The sequence below is a fragment of the Salvelinus sp. IW2-2015 genome, linkage group LG4q.1:29 (genome assembly GCF_002910315.2).
Source record: "Salvelinus sp. IW2-2015 linkage group LG4q.1:29, ASM291031v2, whole genome shotgun sequence".
NCBI classification, from domain to species: Eukaryota; Metazoa; Chordata; class Actinopteri; order Salmoniformes; family Salmonidae; genus Salvelinus; species Salvelinus sp. IW2-2015.
This window is the reverse complement of record NC_036842.1, coordinates 52,176,397-52,200,459: the sequence shown is the minus strand read 5'-3', so window position 1 is coordinate 52,200,459 and position 24,063 is coordinate 52,176,397. Positions and strand designations below refer to the sequence as shown.

Genomic DNA, 24,063 nt, shown 5'->3' with positions numbered 1-24,063 from the left:
GTCCTTTAACACTACATGCTTTCATCTGATTTTCAAACATTCACTTCAAAGGGCTCCTTTACTAGGCTACCCGCACACGTTCCTCCACTCACAACATACTGCACTGCAAGCCTCCAAACAAAGTGGTGAATGGAAAGAGACATCTGTTACACAAAACACCAAAAAAGTGTAAAGACATTTGGCGATTGTCATTAGGCCAGAATGAATGCCTCCACTGCTGTCTGCTCGCGTCTCAGTTTCAGCCGCTCATATCAAACCAACAAAACAAAAATGAAACGCAGCCTAACGTGATCCGAAATCTCAACTAGCAAGCAAGTCACAGCTATGAAGATTGAGTGGTGCGCGTTCACGCAAAGGGGGGGAATTCTGGCAGGGGGAGATTTTCGGCACAACACGGGTACCGCTACTCTACTACTACTACTACTACTACTATCCCTTACTACTTATTTTGCCAGGACGCTGTACCAGACCATACCATTCCTTACTTATGCCAAAATATTATTTTTTATCTTTCTAATTGCTTTGGTAACCAGTTTATAATAGCAATAAGGCACCTCAGTCGTTTGTGGTATAGGGCCAATATACCACAGCTATGGGCTGTTCTTATACAAGGCAGCGCCTGGATACAGCACATAGCTGTGGTATATTGGCCATACCACACTCCCTTGGCCTTATTGCTTAATTTTTAAACCAGGTGGTTCGATCCATGAATGCTGATTGGCTGAAAGCTGTGGTTTTTAGACTGTATAACATGGTTATGCCAAACATTTACTTTTGCAGTCCTAAATAAGTTGGCTATTATACAAGGGGTGGGTCAAATCCTGGATGCTGATTGGTCAAAACTGCACTCAAGCCAGTGTCTATTCAACAAGTTACCACTGGCTAAATCTATGACTGGACATAGCTAATGCCTGTATCCAGGCAGTCCGTGTTGTCGTGCTTAAGAACAGCCCTTAGCCACAGTATATTGGCCATATACCATATCTCCGTAGACCTTATCGCTTAAATATACAATAGGCAAGACCATAGCTTACTATTTTCCTGTCCATGGTTGTATAGTACTTAAGSGGCATACACAGTTTTCTGTAATATAAAGTGAGATGAATGAAYAATGCATTTGATAAGAATTTATTAAAATAAAATACAGGCTATAAGAAATACCCTTTAGCAATGTTAAACAGGCTCCTTYCAGTGACAGTAAAATAAAAAGGCAATTCATCGTCACAAAACAGGTGAACCTACAGAACAATGATTGTTTTAATGCAACACAGGCAGGGTTGTCGGCTATAAATGTACCAGTTGTAATATTGGCAATGAAAGTAAAACATTTTTTAAAACAGGTTTGATACACACACTTTTCTTACATGTATTGCATGATCCATTTAGACTCTGAAGAAAAAAAAAGTGAACATTTCTTCAAAAGTATATATTTAATGGTACACAAAATATGATCATAGGRGAACTTCATAGCAATGATTTAAAACTACCCCAATTGGAGAAAAAAAATCCATCAACACCCTTGAACACTGACAAACATGAATAGCAGCAGGTTGTGTGTGGCAAGTTCCCCCGTTGCCTTCAAAGTGCTCTTAAATAAAAGCGTTGTCAGATCCAGAACTTCGGATGGCTGACATCAGGCAGTAAGGTGCGCACATCTGTGGTCTGCTACATTCACACACTGAGAAGGGCTTCTCTGTGCTCCTCTCCAACAAAGAGCAAGACTAGGCTTTCAAGGAAGTGCAGGGACTACAGTGGAGAGCTTCGCCAATCTACTTAGACTTGGGGCTGACAAAGAATAGGTACAGTAAGGAACGAGAAGTTCACCACCAGGATTACTGGCAATTTGATTGAAAGGGCCAAGTCTTCCTACAGAACTGACTGTTTGACAAGTCAGTACTGATTGAGTATGGCAAAGTCTCAGTCTCAGAGTTGGACAAAGCAGGCCCACCCACAGCATTGAGACAGGGTAAAGTCCCGTGTGACCAGTGGAAATGAGGCCCATTTGGCTGGATCGACTGGTCGATCTCCAAGGCATTCCTAGTCGAGCGCCAAACATTTCTGTAAAAAAAAACGATAAAGCCTTGCGTTCCTATTTTTCTTTATTTGCTTTGTGCTGTTGGCAGTAGGTGCACTTGATTCAGCAGCCATAGAGCCGGGAAGGCGAAGTGTTCCCATTTCATGTCTGAAGGTAGAACTCCACCTACCCGGCAGGCCCAGAGAGCAAATCAACAGCACCTATAGGCCTACCACTGGCCGATCAGATAGCTCAGATCACTGTCTGCTGTTTCATCGAAACACACTGTAAAAATAAACCTTGAACGCACAAAAAGTTGATACTGTGAGATTTCGGAAGTTTTAAAACCATGACTAGAGAGAACGAATACATCAAAGAGCTGTTTTTTTCTGAGTAAGTTCATGTTTAAGTTGTTATTCAGCACCGTCAACACTTTGTTCCACATTTTTATAAGCCATAAAATGCACGTTCTCCCTACTTCCATTCATGCTGCAATGAACGAGTGCAGCAAAGTGTTCTGATAAGCTTGCCTTATTAACGGCTTGTCTATTACCAGCGTGATCATATACCACATTTCAAAATGGTCTGAGAACCTTGGCAGGGCAATTCAAGCATAGCCAATTTGCAGTGATAATGAATTGGGCCGATAGACTACTGCACAAACCTAATTGTTACAGAACTGTTTTCAATTGGTTAATGTTGCATAGGCTTAATACGTTTTAAAGTCAAATAAAAAATATAAAAAATATCTGCGRGGTAAATCACAGCTTGCATTTTGACCCAGAAAAGGTTGGTGACCACTGCCTTAAGTAGAATCCACGCCACTTGGATCGAACAGAATACGTKGTCGGAAACTCAAGATATTTGTTTTCAGTCCATGATCCAGCACCATTATTGCTCGTCACTCAGGGGGATCTGTGTTTGAGTCAGTCTCAGTAAATGTTCAYGCTCATTGAGCGGTTCATCTTCTTTCCGACCAATCTGTAGGTTTTGGGGTTGGACTGGACAYTGGAGCAGGTCAGAACTTTCTCCTCAGCTGCAGTTGTCTCAATCTGGGCCTTCTTCAGCTCCCTGGGGAAAGCAATGTAGAACAGTTAGACAAACCCTGAATTAGGGATGCACATTTTTGTAAATTCTGCTGCAGACTAACAGACCCTTGTTAACRGGTAAAAACATTTTCCAAACAGTAAAATTAGGTGACAAACAAAAAATACTATGCATGCATACAAGGAACTGACATGTTTCATTAAGAATTTAAATGGAAACATGCAAAAATAGCAAGCCTATCGTTTTACATTCAAAAGGCTATAGAGCCTATTATTGAACATGCAACTCCTGTAATGAAGCAGCTAATAAAACTTCATTTTTCAAAACATTTGCCAAAATGCAATTAGCGGGAAAACACTGTTTTAAACAATTCCCCTAATGTGAGTTGTGTTAGAAACTTAGAGGGGGAATCCAATAGCAACAACTAGGATGGGTTGTTAGTATGACTAGGATTGTGCCTTTGGCTTCTGGACAACGAAAGAAAGTTGATATYWAAACCAATAGAACAGGAGAGAAATGCTGCTTAATGGCACGAGGAAGTCTTTATAAAATAATTCCCTCCACGTTGCTATGGTTGGATTTTGGCTAGGCTACTATGAAGCAAGGTAAGACGCGCCTCATTATTTGAAGTAAAGTACACTGCTCAGGTTTAAAAGAATTATACTGCCTCAAGCTCATACTGCAGTGGTGGGTGACACGCTGATAGCCTATACACTCAAATGGAAAGCGCACTTTAATTATGAGTCGTGATTAAGAAATATAAATAGRAGCTATTTTTAAATATCGTGGCAATCAAAAAACTGTTTAAAACGCYATTGCATTTAGAATTATGTTGCACACACTGACTGGGCTTACAAAAAGCACACTTCACTCCAGTATCAGCTRTTTTGAGAGGCTGTTCACACACTGTCTGACAGGTTGTAGGCTATTCCGCTCCTCAAACTTGCCTCTGTATGCCGATGTAAAAGCAAGAGCAAAAACGAGCTAACCACTGCCTTTAGTATGTTGACAAAAACGGCAACCTTCCAGGAAAACCATTYTGCTACATTCGATCGTTGTTTCAGTGCCATTCTGTACTTACTCCTGAAGCAGGGCGTTCTTGAACTTCTCTGCGTCGAGTTCCACACGGAGCAGGTCGGCACTCATTCTAGCTGCCGTCAACAGCACCGGGTGCTTGATAAGGTCAAAGGTGGATGGCCGCCTGGCGGGGTCAGGGTGGATCATCAGCTGCAGGGTGAAGGAGGAAAAAAAAAGATTAGTACTAGCTAGCAATAATGAATAGGCTAACACAATCCAATGGATGTTTGAGAGCACAGTTCAAACAAATAAAATTGTTATCCCATGCACCGAATACAACAGGTGTAGACTTGACCGTGAATGCTTACTTCAAATTAACTGTATCCCTGTCAATATCACACAGCTTCACCATTTTCTCTTACACAAGGACAGTGAGCACCACTGAAGGGCAGTGGTACAGAAACGTATAGGTAGAGAACGAACAATATGGATTTTTTTGGGGCTGATAACCATACCGATTTGTGGGTCAAGGAGGCCGATATTTTATATCATTACATTTGAAGATTTTAATGACAACATTTCCCATGTATACAAGAAGCATGGCTTTTCTCTGCGACTTTACTATTACACTTAGTTATCAGTAGAACGTCATTATTCAGTTATTTATTACCTCTAAATATCATCCAATAGGATGAATCATGAAAGGAGCTCGTCTACGTTTCATTCAGTTGCACCCCAATTAACAAGAGAGGAAACACAAAACTGACACCTGTTGTCATTTCTCGTTGCAGGCTCAGCYTATGTGCAAGACCTTTTTTTCTATCGGATTAAAGAGATGAAGTCCAGACGCTAGGCTTATTTTAGGAAACTTTCTGAATGGACATAGAGAATTAGTAAACTCATGCACGCACGCACACCCACCCACCAGAAAGGACCCATCAATCAAAYCCGCTGCAGCGCATCCCAGTCAGACACATAAGCAAATCACATTTGTCCTTRACCAAAAATGTATCAACCTTGCCTTAACTTCAAATTAGGGATGGGTGGTATACTGTATTTTACTARATACCAGTATTGTTGCATGGCCCAGTTTGAGATTTTACTTGACCTTCTATAACAGTATTTKATTGTTTGGTTTGTTAAATGTTAAAGATAACTCCGGCAGGTATAATGTCCGTTTTTATAGTTTAATTGTTTGCTACATGAGTCATCTCCTTCTCCTCCTGCATGCTGTTAACCACACCAAGCCCTGCCGTCACTCAAGGAGAGAGCAGTTCGACCATGGAGTCACAAGCACTTTGCCTTTCACTCTGCATGGTTAGATGGATGTAACAATGTTAGTGAAATGCTGCTTTCCACAAGCATTCTATAAATTACCAGTTAGTGTATCTGCTAGTTTTGTTTTTTCTTAACAAGGTGCTGGTAAAATAATTAGTTAGCTGCTAATGCTAATCGTTATTTAGCTGGCTAGCTAGCTTGCTAAGTGTAAGAGCAAAGTGTTTTTGCTTTGTCATTATGGGGTAGTGTGTAGATTGATAAGGGAAAAAAACATTTTAATCCATTTTAGAACACTTTGGTCAACACTTTTATAAGCCATAAAACGCACATTCCCCCTACAACCAGCGTTGCAGCTGCAATGAATTAGTGGACGATAAGCTTCCGTTGTTATTATTAGCGGCTGTCTTTTTTAATACCAAGGAATATTTCACTTTCTCTGGTTATAGGAGTAACAACATTGGTGCGTGAGGTGAGTGAGGCAGAAATAATGCATTGCGACTTGAGCTTTGCCATGAGCTGGAAGACTGCCCCTTTTCTCAGCGGCGGGAGGTAGAGCGGAGCCTCACCGCTGCTCCCTCCCTCAGACGCAGGCCATCAATACACACACAGTGCATTTGGAAAGTATTCAGACCCCTTCACTTCTCCCACATTTTGTTATGTTAAACAGCCTTATTCTAAAATGGATAAAATAAAAATATATACAAATGTAAAAAAAAATATTCAGACCCTTTGCTATGAGACTAGTCATTGAGCTCAGGTGCATCCTGTTTCCATGGATCATCCTTGAAATTTTTCTCAATTGAATTWACCAATCAAGTAGTATTGGACATGATTTGGAAATGCACACACACCTCACTATATAAAGGTCCCACAGTTGACAGTATATGTCAGAACCAAGCCATGAAGTCGAAGTAATTGTCCGTAGAGCTCCGAGACAGTATTGTGTTGAGGCACAGATCTGGGGAAGGGTACCAAAAAATGTCTGGAGCATTGAAGGTCCAAGAACAAAGCGCCCTTCATCATTCTTAAAATGGAGGAAGTTTGGATCCACCAAGACTCTTCCTAGAGCTGGCCGCCTGGCCAAACTGAGCAATCAGGGGAGAAGGGCCTTGGTCAGGGAGGTGACCACAAACCTGATGGTCACTCTGACAGAGTTCCTCTGTGGAGAACCTTCCAGAAGGACATCCATTTATGCAGCACTCCACCAAACAGGCCTTTATGGTAGAATGGATAGATGGAAATTAGGCACATACAGCCCGCTTGTCATTTTCCGAAAGGCACCTAAAGGACTCTCAGACCATGAGAAACAGGATTCTCTGGTCTGATGAAACCAAGATTACGGACTACAGTGAAGCATGGTGGTGGCAGCATCATGCTGTGGGGATGTTTTCCAGCTGCAGGGACTGGGAGACTAGTCAGGATCGAGGGAAAGATGAACGGACCAAAGTACAGAGAGATCATTGATATAAACCGTCTCCAGAGCACTCAGGACCTCAGACTGTGGCGAAGGATCACCTTCCAGGCAAGACAACGCAAGTCTCTGAATGTCCTGAGCGCTCTCACTTGAACCCGATCAAACAACTCTGGAGACCTGAAAATATATGTGCAGCGACACTCCTGATCTAACCTTACAGAGCTTGAGAAGATCTGCAGAGAAGAATGGGAGAAACTCCCCAAATACAGCTGTGCCAAGCTTGTAGAGTCATATCCAAGAGACTTGAGGCTGTAATTGCTGCCAAAGGTTCTTCAACAAAGCACTGAGTAAAGGGACTTAATACTTTGTCATTATGGGGTAGTGTGTAGATAAATGAGGAAAAAAACAATTTATTCCATTTTCAAATAAGGCTGTAACGTAACGTAAAAAGTCAAGGGGTCTGAATACTTTCCAAATGCACTGTTTATATACACTACCGTTCAAAAGTTTGGGGTCACTTAGAAATGTCTTTGTTTTTGAAAGAAAATAAGTGTCCATTAAAATAACCTCAAATTGATCCAAAATACAGTGTAGACATTGTTAATGTTGTAAATGACTATTGTAGCTGGAAACTGCAGATTTTTTATGCAATATCTACATAGGCGTACAGAGGCCCATTATCTGCTACCATCACTCCTGTGTTCCAATGGCACGTTGTGTTAGCTAATCCACGTTTATCATTTTAAAAAGGCTAATTGATCATTAGAAAATCCTTTTGCAATTATGTTAGCAGAGCTGAAAACTGTTGTGCTTATTAAAGAAGCAATAAAACTGGCCTTCTTTAGACTAGTTGAGTATCTGGAGCGTCAGCGTTTGTGGGTTCGATTACAGGCTCAAAATGGCCAGAAACAAAGAACTTTCTTCTGAAACTCGTCAGTCTATTCTTGTTCTGAGAAATGAAGGCTATTCCATGCGAGAAATTGCAAAGAAACTGAAGATGTGGTACAAAGCTGTGTACTACTCCTGTCACAGAACAGCGCAAACTGGCTCTAACCAGAATAGAAGGAGTGGGAGGCCCCGGTGCACAACTGAGCAAGAAGAAAAGTATATTAGAGTGTCTAGTTTGAGAAACAGATGCCTCACAAGTCCTCAACTGGCAGCTTCATTAAATAGTACCCTCAAAACACCAGTCTCAACGTCAACAGCAAAGAGTTGACTCCGGGATGCTGGCCTTCTAGGAAAAGTTGCAAAGAAAAAGCCATATCTCAGACTGGCCAATAAAAATAAAAGATTAAGACAGGCAAAAGAACACAGACACTGGACAGAGGAACCTTTATTTGAGCGCCAGTATTTTCTAGTCAAATTTACTCTACAGACTTCCCCTTTTCCTCCTGAGAAACCAGTAAACATTCCCCCGTTTCAAGTTAATTTGCCACGTCCTCTGCATCCATTTTGCTGTCACATGTTCAGAGTTTGTTACAACCAATTATTGATGTGATTATGATATGCTATAGGTCAGGCCCAATTGGTCACGTGCATGCGATGCATAAATGTTTKATGTAAAGACAGCAAGGATTGAGGGAATAGGGAATGTTTTTTCTGAACAAAATTAGGGGATTTCGGTAACATAACATTTCAGTCAGAAATGGCTGTAATTATGTTGCAGCTTCAGCAACACGGATGGCACAATAAACGCTGTTCAAGTTCTATGGTGGTCGCTGCAGCAGGGAGGAGAGAGACAACGGGTGCTTGTCACACAGTCACTTGGTGTAATATATATATATATATATTTTTTTTTACAGTGCATTAAGGCTGAGCCCAGCACAAATCAGATCAATTGCAGTCAGATGCCCTTGTCATTTGTGTGTCTCAGTGCTTGACTTGATTAACATATAGGATGTGTACAGTTGAAGTCGGAAGTTTACATACACCTTAGCCAAATACATTTAAACTAAGTTTTTCACAATTCCTGACATTTAATCCCAGTAAAAATTCCCTGTCAAAAGGTCAGTTAGGATCACCACTTTATTTTAAGAATGTAAATGTCAGAATAATAGTAGAGCGAATGATTTATTCCAGCTTTTAGTGCATTAATGCCTCCTGCAGCAAAGCACCCCTACAACATGATGCTGCCACCCACGTGCTTCACGGTTGGTATGGTGTTCTTCGGTTTGCAAGCTCCCCTTTTTCCTCCAAACATAACGATGGTCATTATGCCCAAACAGTTCTATTTTTGTTTCAACAAAACAGAGGACATTTCTCCAAAAGTACGATCTTTGTCCCTATGTGCAGTTGCAAACCGTAGTCTGTCTTTTTTATGCCGTTTTGGAGCAGTGGCTTCTTCCTTGCTGAGCGGCCTTTCAGGTTATGTTGATATAGGACCCGTTTTACTGTGGATATAGATACTTTTGTACCCATTTTCTCCAGCATCTTTACAAGGTCCTTTGCTGTTGTTCTGGGATTGATTTGCACTTTTTGCACTAAGTATGTTCATTCTTAGGAGACAGAACGCATCTCCTTCCTGAGCGGTATGACGGTGCGTGGTCCCATGGTGTTTATACTTGCGTACTATTGTTTGTACAGATGAACGTGGTACCTTCAGGCATTTAGAAATTTCTCCCAAGGATGAACCAGACTTGGAGGTCTACAAATTATTTCTGAGGTCTTGGCTGATTTCTTTTGATTTTCCCATGATGTCAAGCAAAGAGGCAGAGTTTGAAGGTAGGCCTTGAAATACATCCACAGGTACATCTCCAATTGACTCAAATMATGTCAATTAGCCTTTCAGAAGCTTCTAAAGCCATGGAATTTTCTGGAATTTTCCAAGCTGTTTAAAGGCACAGTCAACTTAGTGTACGTAAACTTCTGACCCACTGGAATTGTGTTACAGTAAATAAGTGAAATAATTTGTCAAACAATTGTTGGAAAAAGTACTTGTGTCATGCACAAAGTAGATGTCCTAACCGACTTGCCAAAACTATAGTTTGTTAACAAGAAATTTGTGGAGTGGTTGAAAAATGAGTTAATGTATGTAAACTTCTGACTTCAACTGTATATATGATTATTTATTTGTTTAATAAAAATTTCAACRGATCGATTGAACAGACGACTTGGTCGACCAAGATTTTTTTGTCGGGGACAGCCCAAATGGAAATGATAATAAAAGTGCAGGAAATACAGAAATGTATGTAAATGCATAAAATTACTTTTGTTTGGAATTGGATTGAACAGTACAAATCAGGGGTGACAAACACATTTCATGGAGTGTCTGCGGGTTTTAGTTTTTTCCCTTCAATTTAGACCTAGACACCCAGGTGAGGAAAGTTCTTTGATGAATTAAGGTCACTAATTACTAATCAAGTACAAGTGAGGAGCGAAAACCCGCAGACACTTGGCCCTCCGTGGAATGAGTTTTACACGTGGTATAAATAGAGAAAGCACCATTGAAATCATTTAAAATTGGGCCTCCCGAGTGGTCCAGCGGTCTAAGGCACTGCATTAGCGTTGCGGTGTCACTATGGCCTGGGGTTCGTACCCCGGGAGTCCCATAGAGCGGTTCACAATTGGCTCAGTATTGGCCGGGGGGGCCTTTACTTGGCTCATCGCGCTCTAGCGACTCCCTGTAGCGGCCCAGGCACATGCAGGCTAAATTCGGTAATCAGTTGAACAGTGTTTCCTCCGACACATTGGTGCAGTACAGTTAAATAGTTGAAACACACACTGATCAAAAATTATTTTGTTGGCATTTATGCATGTCCCCATTACCAGTAAAACTTAATCAAAACCTATTTCATTCATTATACAGTGGGGCAAAAAAAGTATTTAGTCAGCCACCAATTGTGCAAGTTCTCCCACTTAAAAAGATGAGGCCTGTAATTTTCATCATAGGTACACTTCAACTATGACAGACAAAATTATTACTGGCTTAAGCAGGGGGACACGTCTGGCACTGCAGGATTTGAGTCCCTGGCGGCGTAGTGTGTTACTGATGGTAGGCTTTGTTACTTTGGTCCCAYCTCTCTGCAGGTCATTCACTAGGTCCCCCCGTGTGGTTCTGGGATCTTTGCTCACCGTTCTTGTGATCATTTTGACCCCACGGGGTGAGATCTTGCGTGGAGCCCCAGATCGAGGGAGATTATCAGTGGTCTTGTATGTCTTCCATTTCCTAATAATTGCTTTCTTCAAACCAAGCTGCTTACCTATTGCAGATTCAGTCTTCCCAGCCTGGTGCAGGTCTACAATTTTGTTTCTGGTGTCCTTTGACAGCTCTTTGGTCTTGGCCATAGTGGAGTTTGGAGTGTGACTGTTTGAGGTTGTGGACAGGTGACTTTATACTGATGACAAGTTCAAACAGGTTCCATTAATACAGGTAACGAGTGGAGGACAGAGGAGCCTCTTACAGAAGAAGTTACAGGTCTGTGAGAGCCAGAAATCTTGCTTGTTTGTAGGTGACCAAATACTTATTTTCCAACATAATTTGCAAATAAATTCATAAAAAATCCTACAATGTGATTTTCTGGGGYAAAAAATCTCATTTTGTCTGTCATAGTTGAAGTGTACCTATGATGAAAATTACAGGCCTCTCTCATCTTTTTAAGTGGGAGAACTTGCACAATTGGTGGCTGACTAAATACTTTTTTGCCCCACTGTACTTGCTGTGCTGTTTCGTTGTTCAGTCGTTTCATTCTCAACCAGGATTTCATCATACATGTCAAGCAGTGAAGTTTCAGCTCTGTCTGTCCGTGGCCTCTTCCTCTGTGCGCACTGTCACTAGGGCTGGGCGGTATGGCCACAATATCACGGTACTTAAAAAATAAATTTTAAAAAAATTAAAAGGATGGTATTTTTAGTTTTTGAATAATTACAGTTCTACATTTGCTTTATGAGTAGTGAGTGATCCTAGGGTGGCAACACATACATTAAGTGATTTCAATGAGTCTTTCTCCATTCTGATTGTTTTATACTGTTCAATTCAACCAAAAACAAATTTCAGCACTTATCATTTCTGCATTTCCTGCACTCAATTGCAGTGGTGGAAAAAGTACCCAATTGTCAGACTTGAGTAAAAGATACGTTCATAGAAAATGACTCAAGTAAAAGTGAAAGTCACCCAGTAAAATACTACTTGAGTAAAAGGCTAAAAGTATTTGGTTTTAAATATACTTAAGTATCAAAAGTAAATGTAATTGATCATATGTACTTAAGTATCAAATAATTTCCAATTCCTTATATTAAGCAAACCAGATGGCACCATTTTCTTATTAAAAAAAATTAATAATTACAGATAGCCAGGGGCACACCAACACTCAGACATAATTTACAAACAAAGCATTTGCGTTTAGTGAGTCCTCCAGATTAGAGGCAGTAGATGACCAGGGATCTTCGCTTGACAAGTGTGTGAATTGGACCATTTTCCTGTCCTGCTAAGCATTCAAAATATATCGAGTACTTTTAGGTGTCACGGAAAATGGAGTAAAAAGTACAGTATTTTCTTTAGGAATGTAGTGAAGTAAAAGTTGTCAAAAATAAAAATAGTAAAGATACCAAAAAACACAAGTAAAAATACTTTCAAGTACTACTTAAGTACTTTACACCACTGCTCAATTGAGAATTTCCACACTGCCACGAAGGGCTGCACGATATGGGGAAATAATCTAGGACTTCCTTTTAACCAAATGTTGCAATTGCGATTTGACTTGCAAAATAGAACAACTGTTGGAATCATGGAAATAGAATGACTATTCTAATTCTATGGTTAGAATATAATAGTGGGCACTTTGAACACAGTGTTGTTTGAGATGACAACTAATTAAAATTATGTCATTATAGAACGCTAGTAGATTTATATTAAGAAGCAAAGTGAAAACAGCATTGTTGTCATCAACATTGTTGCATGTGCTGCATTGACCAATCAGACTGAACGCAAGTGTCTCATGGTTGAGGAACATCAAATGTGCTCCTTGAGTGACAGGGGGCGTGGCTAGGTCTGTGTGGAAAGTGGCATGGCGAGAAAGAGTGGAGAGAGATGACTCAAGCAGTGAAGTAAACTATAAAAATGTATATTACACAAGGCGTATCACATTTAACAAACCAAACATTCAAATACCAGTATAGAAGGTAAAGTAGAAACCCAAACCGGTCCCTTCATCAATARCGGTATATCATAATATACGGTATACCGCCCAGCCCTAAATGTCACTGTGTCCATTTCCATCTTGCCCAGCTCTGTAACATTTCACGTAAACCCGGTTTCTTTTCTGCATTGAAGTAGCGGTCCTTGTACCTAGCGTTGAGCATCGTGGCGACACAGAGGCTCAGAATGCAACCGAATCGCTTGTTCACAGTCTCTAGTACAGTACTTTTGCAAGTTAACCCCACGGTCTGTCAGCAGTTTTGTTGAGCAGGCATTTCAATTCCATGACAGAGGGTATCACGTCTGCTGCAGACGCKGGTGATGAGCTTATTTCTCGATTCAGWTGTTCGAATAGAGCTAGGTGTGTGTTCATGGTTTCAATGAGAGTCCACTGGTTTGTACTGATTGTTGCAGGTAACTCAGTCGGCTGCGTACACGCCAATCACTCGTTTTTGTTCCAGAAGGCTCTCCATCAAGTAACAAGTACTGTTCCAACTGGTGGAAACGTCTTGCCTTTTCGTTTTCACTCGAAGCCGCTCCTGTATTGCATGCAGGCTATGCTAGCGGTGAGTGTTAAAAAAGAAATGACCCACTATCTTCCTGGTTGCCACTGTGTCAGATGGGTCAAAACACCTTCGTTCACAGCCAAACGCAGCCWGTTGCAGTGTGTGTGCAATGCACGGCAAACTGGCGTCTCCGCATTCTTTCAAAGCCTTTGTCATGTTACGTGCATTATCACGTAGCACAGCGTGTACTTTGTTCTTGAGGATTTTCCTAGTTTCAAACATGTTCTCAAATGCCATTGAAATGGCAGCAGCGGTGTGAGAACCAGCACATTCTTGAGCATGCAATACAGCTTTGTCAGTCGTGAAGCTAATAGCAGTGACGCCCATAGCAAGTAGGTCATGGATGTGCGTTTCAACAATACTGTGTAACTCCAGAAGGGCAACATCTGAAAAAGTGCCTACTTGGTAGAGTGTACTGGGGCTCGAGGTGCTTGACCAGTCGGCAAAAGCCAACATCATCCACGACAGAGAACAGTTGCAATGAAATCCAATATCTTGGCGTTAACGGATTTCGCATTTGAGTTGTCTCGCTGAAAATGTTCTTACTCTTTCAAAATGACTGCTCGACTTGAACTTGTCGGAAGTGTGCGTTTAGTTTTTTCTGCTTTTGTTCTAAGTAGTTGCTGAACGTCTGGGGGTGATGCACTTTCAAATGACTAGTTAGGTTTGTGGTATTGAAAGATTTCACTTTCTCCCCTCCTCGTGGAAATAATAGCAGCACAAACGTTGGCATATGGCTTTTTTGTTATCTTCCTTTGAAACTTCAAAATAGAACCACACAGCAGACATTGTGGGCTGGGTTAGGAATGCTGTGTTGCACGTGTAGTGCTGTAGTTTTCATGGCGGCATTACGCCATCCACCTACGTTTTATATTAGGTATGCACGTCAGCTTTGGCATCGGTTTTTCCACATCGCCGTTAAACTAGAAATAGAGACGATGCCGATGTCATTTTAGCTAATATCGGCCGATACTGATATGCCTACAGATATATCATGCATTGTAAAAATTACAAAAAGATATCACTAATAATTTACGTATTACCACCCTATGGTCATGAACAACTCAAATCATATTTAGAACTTTTATTATTCAACAAATTACCATCAACAATATTACAATATGATATTTTGTCCATATTGCCCAGSCCAAGATTTAAAAAAAATCTACATTATAGGATAATGCTAAACCAATGTAGCCCATCATATAAATTGACGAYGAAAGTTAAGGGGGATATAGAGATAGCTGTGAAGATGAAATTGACCATTAGAAAATAGAAACAGGCGCGCAACCTGTCCGTAGCATAAGGATCAGCAATTAATACATTTTTGTGAAGCAATGGGTAGTTATGTTGACACAACATTTTCATTTGAGTGAGTTATCTGTGGCACCACTTACTGATAAGGGTGAACTTCGGCCAAACCTTTTTTCCCCCTCTGTCTTTTAGGGTTACCTATAGCACAGGTGGCCACCTAGATTCACTTTAGCAGGCCTATAATATATAGCCGAATATATTAAATTCAAATGTACACATCGTTCTTCTTCACTGTTCCCTTTTTGCGCAATTCACGCATCTCCGCTGGCAAATCTCTTCAACGAGTAGCCTATACGGTGCATTCGGAAAGTACTCAGACCCCTTGACTTTTCCACATTGTTATGTTACAGCATTATTCTAAAATGGATTACATAATTTCCCCCCCTCAATCTACACACAACACCCCATAATGACAAACCAAAAACTGGTTTGTCCTTTAGGTGCCTTTTGACAAACTCCAAGCAGGCTGTCATGTGCCTTTTACTGAGGAGTGGCTTCCGTCTGGCCACTACCACAAAGGCCTGATTTGTGGAGTGCTGCAGAGATGGTTGTCCTTCTGGAAGGTTCTCCCATCTCCACAGAGGAACTCTAGAGCTCTGTCAGAGTGACCATCGGGTTCTTGGTCACCTCCCTGAACAAGGCCCGTCTCCACCGATTGCTCAGTTTGGCCCGCCCAGCTCTAGGAAAAATCTTGGTGGTTCCAAACTTCTTCCATTTAAGAATGATGGAGGCCAATTTGTTCTTGGGGACCTTCAATGCTGCAGACATTTTTCAGTACCATTCCCCAGATCTGTGCCTCTAAAAACCTGTTTTTGCTTTGTCATTATGGGGTGTTGTGTGTAGATTGATGAGAAAAATGTATTTAATAAATTTTCGAATAAGGCTGTAACGTAACAAAATATGGAAAAACTCAAGGGGTCTAGCAAGACAGTTAAGACCTGTAGCCTGTATATGGACATTTTACCAAACAGTAAATTAATGATCACATGTTATTATTCAAGTGTGCTTAAGCCAGGAGTTCCCAAACGCAAGCCAACCTATATGCAGCATGTGTGGGTAGTTAAGATGCAGTCCAGCCAGAGGTACATCGCCGGCTTGCAACAGTGCACTCGCGCTAAATGGACTTCCGGCTGCGCAGGCCCGATAGACTAGGAAAGGCTAATATAGTTCTTACCTTGAGTAGACTCAGGAATTGCTGAGAGAGAACTTGTGGGATAGGTGGGAGTTTTCCCTGACGGATCTGGTGCCACTTGTCCCCATTGCTGGGCATAGGCTCCGCCCCAGAGGCACTGATCACAGTCAGGGCCAGGGAAAAGACGTCTGCCTTTGTCAAGTTGCTGTAGTCCTGGGAGAAAAACTTGACGTGATTAGGGAAGCTGTAGAGAACCATTTTAATTATCAAATACTACACTTTAGCCAGGGAGAATCTGTTAAGTTTCTCCTGGAGAGAACACTCACCTCTTGAAGGACTTCGTTTGCCAGGAACCTGCTGTCCCCTTCCTCAACTTGAGGATTGTTTAACCTCGTCACGTGGCCAAGGTCCCCTATTTTGTACACGACACTGGTGGCCAGTCCAMCCTTTTCGTCCTCCTCGTCACACACGTCTACTACACTACCAACCGTCTTGCGTGAGATAAAAATATTGCCTGAAAGAGACAATACGGAAATTAGTTTTCTAACCAGGTTTCCAGCTAACCTTTTTATGCGGGTAAAGTACAGGTCGAGAAAAAAGAATAATAACAACAGGCCTGATGAAAACAGAACATTTCCCGGTAAACTTCCAAATGTCGACAAAATAAAAATCGCTAGAGAAGGTGGGATCTTGTCGGTAAAATMTAATTATGCGGAGTAAACTTGGAGTCACACAATCACGTGTGGTTCTGCTACTATGACTAGTTGGGAAAAGCATGCAGTTTATTAGGCTACAGATTAAATTAAAGGATGATGACCGTCACAGGGTGGTGAAAGTGCAAGGTGATGATCTTGATGGTCCTTTCCAATAAATATTAAGGATCTTATTCCGGTGACAATCAATCAGCACAGATAGCGCTGAAGCGCACGTGCCAATACTAGTGGTCTCAGTCGCTATATAACACTCAAAAAAAATAATTGTGACAAAACCATCAGTAGAGTTGAAAATGCGATGAAAACCCATTTAACTTGTATTTTTTTGTGTGTACATGGTAATTTAACACCCAAAAAGTATTTATGTGCACTACGTCATCATGCACAGCCTTTTATCTGCAACAAGTCAATTTGATGTAATTACATCTCTGGTGGGAAAACACGCATATTGTTTTTATGCAGATTTTTTAATAATCGRATGAAAATCTGTCGCCAATTGGATGGAAACTAACCAATGACTAAAACAAAAACACYTCAAACAAATTGCATTAAGCATTGAATTAGGGATGTGTTTCACAAGAGTTCCTGCTGTAAAACAATGTAACTCGAAAACAATTTGACACGAGCAAGAGCAGTGCGCTGGTTTCTCTTACTAGCTGTTAAAAAGTTAAACAATTTGTTTTAATCCCAATTCATCTCCTGATACAAAAGGTTCATGCTTTCCCCTCAGTGGTACTTACTAGGCTTGATGTCCATGTGGACCAGTGAGGACGAGTGGATGTACTTGAGGCCGCGCGTCACCTGCAGCAGAAGGCCCTTCAGATCCAGCTCTGACAGGAAGCTGAGCCGCCGGTAGTTCTTGGCCGTGATGTCCGACAGGGTGCCAGCGTTGCAGTACTCGTTCTGGATGAGCATGCGGTCATCCTCAGCCCAGGCCGAGTAGTAGCGCACCACATGAGGGTGCTGGCCCAGCACGGCGTGGGCGTACACCTCCCGTAGGGCGTTCTGCCTATGGTGGGAGGAGGGAAGTATAGATGTGGGAAGATTTGGCATTTCTTCAAGTTTGATGTTTACTGTGCCTGTTAGACTGTGGATATGACTTCTCGCTATTGCCAGCTTTAAGTCTCGAGACTGACTTCAGAAAATGTCCATATGCAATAGATCAACTCCAACTTACTCATCCACAGACCCTACKAGGGGCTTCTTTGAACACTTGATTGCGTACACGCAGCCATCCAGTCTTTTCACACACTTGAAGACTGCACCATACTCCCCACAGCCGATCTTCTCCAGCTCGTGGAACTCTGAGGCATACCTGGAATTCATGTTGCTCTCCATCATGGTTATTCTCTGAGGATAGAGAGTGAATAGAGAATCATATTAATCCAAATAATATATAGTTACACCATGTTATCGTTATCTCACAATAGACTCCATTTAACTGCATATGCGCAAATGCGCAAATGCACATTAGGTTGAGAGCTTTGCTGATGGGACAAAATAACATGACCACAATGCTGTAAAGAAATCAGGACAAGAAAATAACTACCTTTGGTGGAAGACGGACTTCTTCCTCTGTTTCAGCATCACTCACCTCCATGTCCTCACCACAGGAGCTGAATAAGATGAGACAAAGAGCTTGTTAGCGCACATTCTACACACCAATGGGTAGCACTGAAGCCTTCACACACACACAGCAGAGTTCATTAGTGACCATGATGGGGTCTTGGTTTCCTGCCAGACTTTTGCCGTACTCATGATTGTCAACGGATTTAACGAACCAGGCTAGAAATAACAATGGGCTACGATCTGTGTGTACCGACATACGGACACATTCAGGTATCACGTAATAAGATAAAAACATAAGTGTTCAAATAGTCTGTTGAAAATTGGACTAAGTTATATTGCTAGATAATCCAATACTTAGTTGGGAAAAAATAAAGTCCTACATTCTAACAATGCTTAATGAGTGACATACTCGTTACAGTGTGCCCTCTTTCTGCTGTTCCTCTGTTGAGTGGCAGACTGGATGAGGAGGGATTCGGGGGTGAAGGGGTTGATGTTGACCAAAGGGGCCTGGCTTCTCCTGCTGTCCGGACCAGATTTTCCTGTGGATTCTACATTCCCGAAGAGGGCTACCCTCCTARTTGAGGACGCTGAGCTGGCAGTTCTGGCTTTGTTCAGCAAACTCTGCAAATGACATAATTAACATATTCAAGACATGTRGAGACACTTAGACAAGCCTTRTGATCAAGTTAAAATACCCTTAATGAATTGAAATAACATTATCACATATAAATAACTAATTGAGTAAAGTTGAAGTGAAATTGAAGTGAAAATCAAAATATGCCTTTCAATGTAAATACTGATGTCTAATTTGGAATCTGACTGACGAGATATATATATATATAAAATAAATATAGGTCACTGGGCCTTTAGTATTATTTCAACAACAACTACCGTTACATTTTTGAAAATGTTAAGTTTCAATCAGTCATTTGGCTAGCTGTCAGCCTGCTGTTATGTAATTGTACAGTATTACCTGTACAAATGTGGGCGTTACTATTATTCCATTAACAGCTGCCTATTCAAAACGTTTAAAGTTTCAATGAGTCATTAGGTCATGCTGCCAACCTGTTGTTATGTAATTGTACAGTACTACGTCACTACAAAAATTGGGACAATAGGCGTGACTACTATTATTGGGCGTCACTAATGACTAACATTCCCAAAGGTTTCAAATCAGTCAAAAGACATGCTGCTGTCAAAAGCACTGAGGTATAATAAGAAATGGAGAGACTGCCTCCAAGATGGCTGACCTTGGTTTTCAACGTAATCTACTCACATTCGCGTTTCGTGGTTGCTGCCATCTTTCTTACATCGATTACGCCGCTTGCGCACTAGAACTTGGTGCGCACTGGAAAGACAGCGAACACGCGCCAAGAACTCTGTCAGAGCACCTGGACAGCTTAACCACAAAATAATGAGACWGATATTTCACTGAATGTTTAAATGTGAAGCATCCGCTTGGCGTTTCCACTCACTACCAAATATGGCAGTGAGAGGAAGCCCACTGGCGGGCAATGGGAGAAGATGGAACGAGATGGATTTTCTCGTCGATGAAACATTTGATCTCAATACAGATCTGTTCCCAAAACTAGAATCTGTTATTTACAGAGTGGACTAAGGTTTGTAGACTTTACCCTTTGCAAATGTTTTTTTGTTGTAAATTTTTTKTTGCGTTGTTTAGAAGGTGCAAAGGCAAATTGAGTTACTGCACACGCGCCTTTCCGAGTAGGCGTTCCCTAACGGAAATATGCAGATGTTACTAAACGCCAATACGATCTCGCTAGCTCGTGCTTGGCTCTGCCCCACTCCTTGTTTGTTCTGCCCACTATGGCTCATTTGTTCCAATTGGAAACGACAGGCTGTGGTCTCTTGGTTTAGTTCTAAAAAAAATATTTGGCTTAACTAGTCAACCGGGGCCTCCAGAGTGGCGCAGCGGTCTAAGGCACTGCTTCGCAATGCTTGAGGCGTCACTACAGCCCTGGGTTCGATTCCAGGCTGAGTCACAGCCGGCCGTGACCGGGAGACCCATAAGGCGGTGCACAATTGGGCCAGCAACGTCCGGGATAGAATAGGGTTTGGCCGACCGGGATTTCCTAGWCCCATTGCGCTCTAGCAACTCCCTGTGACGGGCTGGGCGCCTGGCCATTGACTTCGGTRGGCAGTTGTACGGTGTTTCCTCCGACACATTGGTGCGGCTGGCTTCCGGGTTAAGCGAGCAGTGTGTCAAGAAGAAGTGTGGCTTGGCAGTGTCGTGTTTCGGAGGACGCATGGCTCTTGACCGTCGCCTCTCCCGAGTCCGTAGGGGAGTTGCAGCGATGGGACAAGACTAACTACCAATTGGATATCACAAAGTTGGGGAGAAAAWGGGGTAGAAGCACAAAAACATTCAAATGAACTAGGCAACCGGCACTTCCCCTGGCTAGCTGGGGTCATCTCAGAGCATGAACATAAAATGTTAATATTGTCGGAAAATAAAATATCGGCCACGGCGACAATAATTTGAGTAATTCAAAGGATGTTTTGTGCACTAAAGTGATGACTAAAAAGTCATCTATTAGGATGACTCTAGTGTCTCTATTAGGACTTTTCTACTTTGACTTCTCTATGGGGCAGTCATAAACATTTTTCCAGACTGGAACCCTGGCTCCTTGGTCAAAAGCCTTACTGCTGTTTCAATAACCACGTTTACATGCGCACAGTATTGCAGATGGTAGCGCATATCCCTCTTAAGGGCTTAAAAATTCTACAAGTACCACCATCACATTTCATACAGGACAAATCTTTCCACTGCTTTGGAGTTATTCTGTTTTCTCTACTGTTCCTAAACAAAACAGACAACTTTACAAGTGTTAACTGGTTAGCACTACTTTCTTTAGTCTTCTGGGGCAACAAGTTATGACAGAAGAGAAGACGCAGGCATCTAACTATAGTTGACAAACAAACAGCCTTCCAAATGTCGTAAATTATTATATGGCCTACCAATGTTGGAAATTATAAGCAGAAACTTGTATGAATTAGGAGTGAAAGTAGCCAGTAGGCTATATGATCCAGTACAGAGTATCAGCAAAATAAATTATGGAATTCTGTACTGTAGGTTGCCTACGTTCTGAAGTGATTTGTTTGACAAAATCAGATGAAAACATCACAACACCCATGATATGRAAAACTGCCTGTGCAGCGAAAAACACCAGTAAATGGGATAAGYTGTTTACATGCCACAGTATCCCATCTAAGATCAGCATCTCTCAGGCATATTATTCGGGTTTTGCACAACTGGGACAAGCTTCTTCGGGTRATTGTAAACAGGATATGATGTTTATACGCGTCAACTCAAACAGAATATTTGAGTTTACCGAATAATAACGGGGTATTGGTGTGTATGTAAACGTGGTCAATGAGGCTGACTGACGTGTATGTAATTGTACACCACTACAAAAGTGAGTTCTTTCGAAAGCTAGTTGTTTTATTTTCATACTTTCAACAAGAGTGGCAATTGGTGCACAAATCATGCATTTCATGAAATTTATATTAGAAAATGCATACTGGCAAACATAGCTACTATGGCATAGCAGGTTTTCTGAATCAAAAGTTCTCAAACCTTTGGTGTGTGTGGAGTATCAAAAAGGAGTAGTTTTTTAAAGGTTTTATGTTGAGGTGTGTCGGGGCAGTCTGGAATAGGTGAGCRCGAGCAGTCCCCGTCTTCCTGAATGCATGACCGCTCCGGTGAACTCCCGTACACCTGAGAGTTTTTCCGTGGTGACGCCGGGGAGCCTTTAATGAAAATAACGCTAATGGGGGGTTGAAGGTGAGACGGATAACYGAATCCTTCTTCGCCCCACCGGCACCGTTCCACATCATCCGCAGTCCGATTCAGAGGGCTGTTGTCCTCGAGTCGTTTAATATCGACACTGTCCAGTCGCATTGGAGAGTCCATTTCTGTAAAACCCGATACGTCTCCTGTACTGTTGCCGTCATCAATCGGGGCGTATTCTTCATCGTTCGGTGCAAACAGTAACTTTTGACGTATTGGTCGGGCATTGGGAGATAAACTTCCATGACGACGATAACTGTAACGCTGCATTTTTCATRTAAACCCTGGCTATCACTTCTTAAAAATGTGGTTGTTTATATTTAGCTAACAAAAAAATTGTTACCAACTCAACTGTTAGCTAATCCGCGTAAATTACTATGCAACTATAACGTTAACTAGCTAAATGATCTACCCACCAGTATCAATCACAATACGATTATTAGCGTGTGATATCAAGAGTCACTGTGCACCAGAAAAGTCAAACCGACGTCGGCTAGCCGCGAAGCAAAATTGACATTAGCTAGCAAGCTACAGTAAATTAGCTACTGTAGCAAACGAGAAGTATGGCAAAAAGTAAACAAACTTGCTCAGAGATCTCATAGACCTTACATTCCGAACACTTTGTCGTTAACTTGACTTATCGCAAATTTGACATAACTAGCAAGCCTATGTTCATCTGATAAATGTGTTCCGAATACGTGTATATACGTTGCTACGTTCGTTAATATAAATCTAGCTAGACGCCCATGCCGTGGCCACTCCTACTAGCTAACGTTACAAGCACAGATGGAACAATGAGACAGATATTTCACAGGATGTATAAATGTGAAGCATCCGTTTTTCGGTTCCACTCACTACCAACTATGGTAGTGAGAGGAAGCCCACTGGGAGAAGTGGGAACAAGATGGGTTTTGGCCGACATTCTCCAAATACAGTTTTCTGTTACTAAAACTCCAATATGTTATGAACAGAGTGGACTACGTTTTGTAGACCTTAGCKTTTACAAAATTAAAAAAGAAATTGCGCTGTTTAGGAGTGCAAGGGCAAATTTAGTTATTGTACATCCGCACTTCCCAGAGTAGGCGTTCCCTAACGGAAATATGCGGTTATTTGCTAGCACGCGCCAATAGTCTATCACTAGCGCGTGCTTGTTATTTCCCTCCTCTTTGCTTGTTCTACCCACGATGACTCATTTGTTCCCATTGGAAACGACAAGCTGTGGTCTCTTGGTTTAGTTATAAAAATCTTTGTTACAAGTTAACCGAGTTATTTTAGCTACGGCGGAAAATGGCTGCGCGGCACAGCAACTGAAATGAATCGGCTATTTTAAAACATTACAAACTAGAAAYGTGTATTTTCACAAAAAATCATTCACTAGCTAGCTATGTTTACAAAAATGGTTTTACTGTTCCTCCTATCACGCGTAATGTGCAGTGCTTCCCGCAACCGTTGATGAGATGACCTACTCATCAGCCAATGGGTACGACCCATGAGTTTTCAAAAGATGGGCGTTCCGGTGGGTAACCAAAGATTAGGTATTATTTTGAYAAGACGGTAGCGTGACRGCTCTAACATTGGAAATACATGTCCTCAAAATGGAAGGCAGTCAGGACCATCTCTAGCCAATGAGCAACATGGTCTGAGAGCATGTCGGATTATTCTGTAGGTAAATCCGAGCTCTCCATTTAGTATGATATGTTACATTTTGTATGTATTCATTTTTGCATGTCCAACATCCGTTGTGTATAATATGTTACAAATTTGCAAACGTACAATACGTTATAATCGTATATGTTACAAATGTAAAAATCTACCAGCCACTCAGGCAAAATATTTTTTTTGTGCTAAAATTACACCAACAAAACACAAAAAACAGATGAGCATGGTTTGTAATGTTTCCAAAACAAATGTATTACTAGTAAGAAGTAATGTGGTATAATTGTTTAATTTCATAATTTCACTTAACCAAAATATTACAGACTACCCCAACAAAAGAAAATCATGTTCCCGGGGTAATGTGACTCAAGTCATGTTTGTGCCTGTGAGATTGAGTCT

General features: G+C 41.5%; 2 protein-coding genes across 3 annotated transcripts in view; one reads left to right on the top strand and one right to left on the bottom strand.

Annotated features, from left to right (window-relative positions):
* Positions 1–1,112: 1,112 nt before the first annotated feature.
* LOC111962127 (wee1-like protein kinase 1-B) lies at positions 1,113–22,775 on the bottom strand. The gene is made up of 9 exons (XM_023984976.1): positions 21,796–22,775; positions 18,607–18,818; positions 18,178–18,244; positions 17,806–17,978; positions 17,369–17,637; positions 16,242–16,429; positions 15,958–16,128; positions 4,143–4,288; positions 1,113–3,085 (listed from the first exon to the last, which is right to left on the bottom strand). The coding sequence occupies exons 1-9, from the start codon at positions 22,276–22,278 to the stop codon at positions 2,947–2,949; spliced, it is 1,848 nt and encodes a 615-aa protein (XP_023840744.1). The 5' UTR covers positions 22,279–22,775; the 3' UTR covers positions 1,113–2,946.
* A 518-nt stretch (positions 22,776–23,293) lies between these two features.
* lg4q.1:29h11orf16 (linkage group 4q.1:29 C11orf16 homolog) overlaps positions 23,294–24,063 on the top strand; it is a 13,196-nt gene continuing 12,426 nt past the window's right edge. Inside the window, exon 1 of one of the 2 annotated variants that reach the window (XM_070442950.1) lies at positions 23,294–23,670. The gene's annotated coding sequence lies outside the window, so the exon portion shown is untranslated. Of the gene's footprint in view, positions 23,675–24,063 lie in introns of both variants that reach the window. The other variant, XM_023984975.2, reaches the window with a different exon arrangement.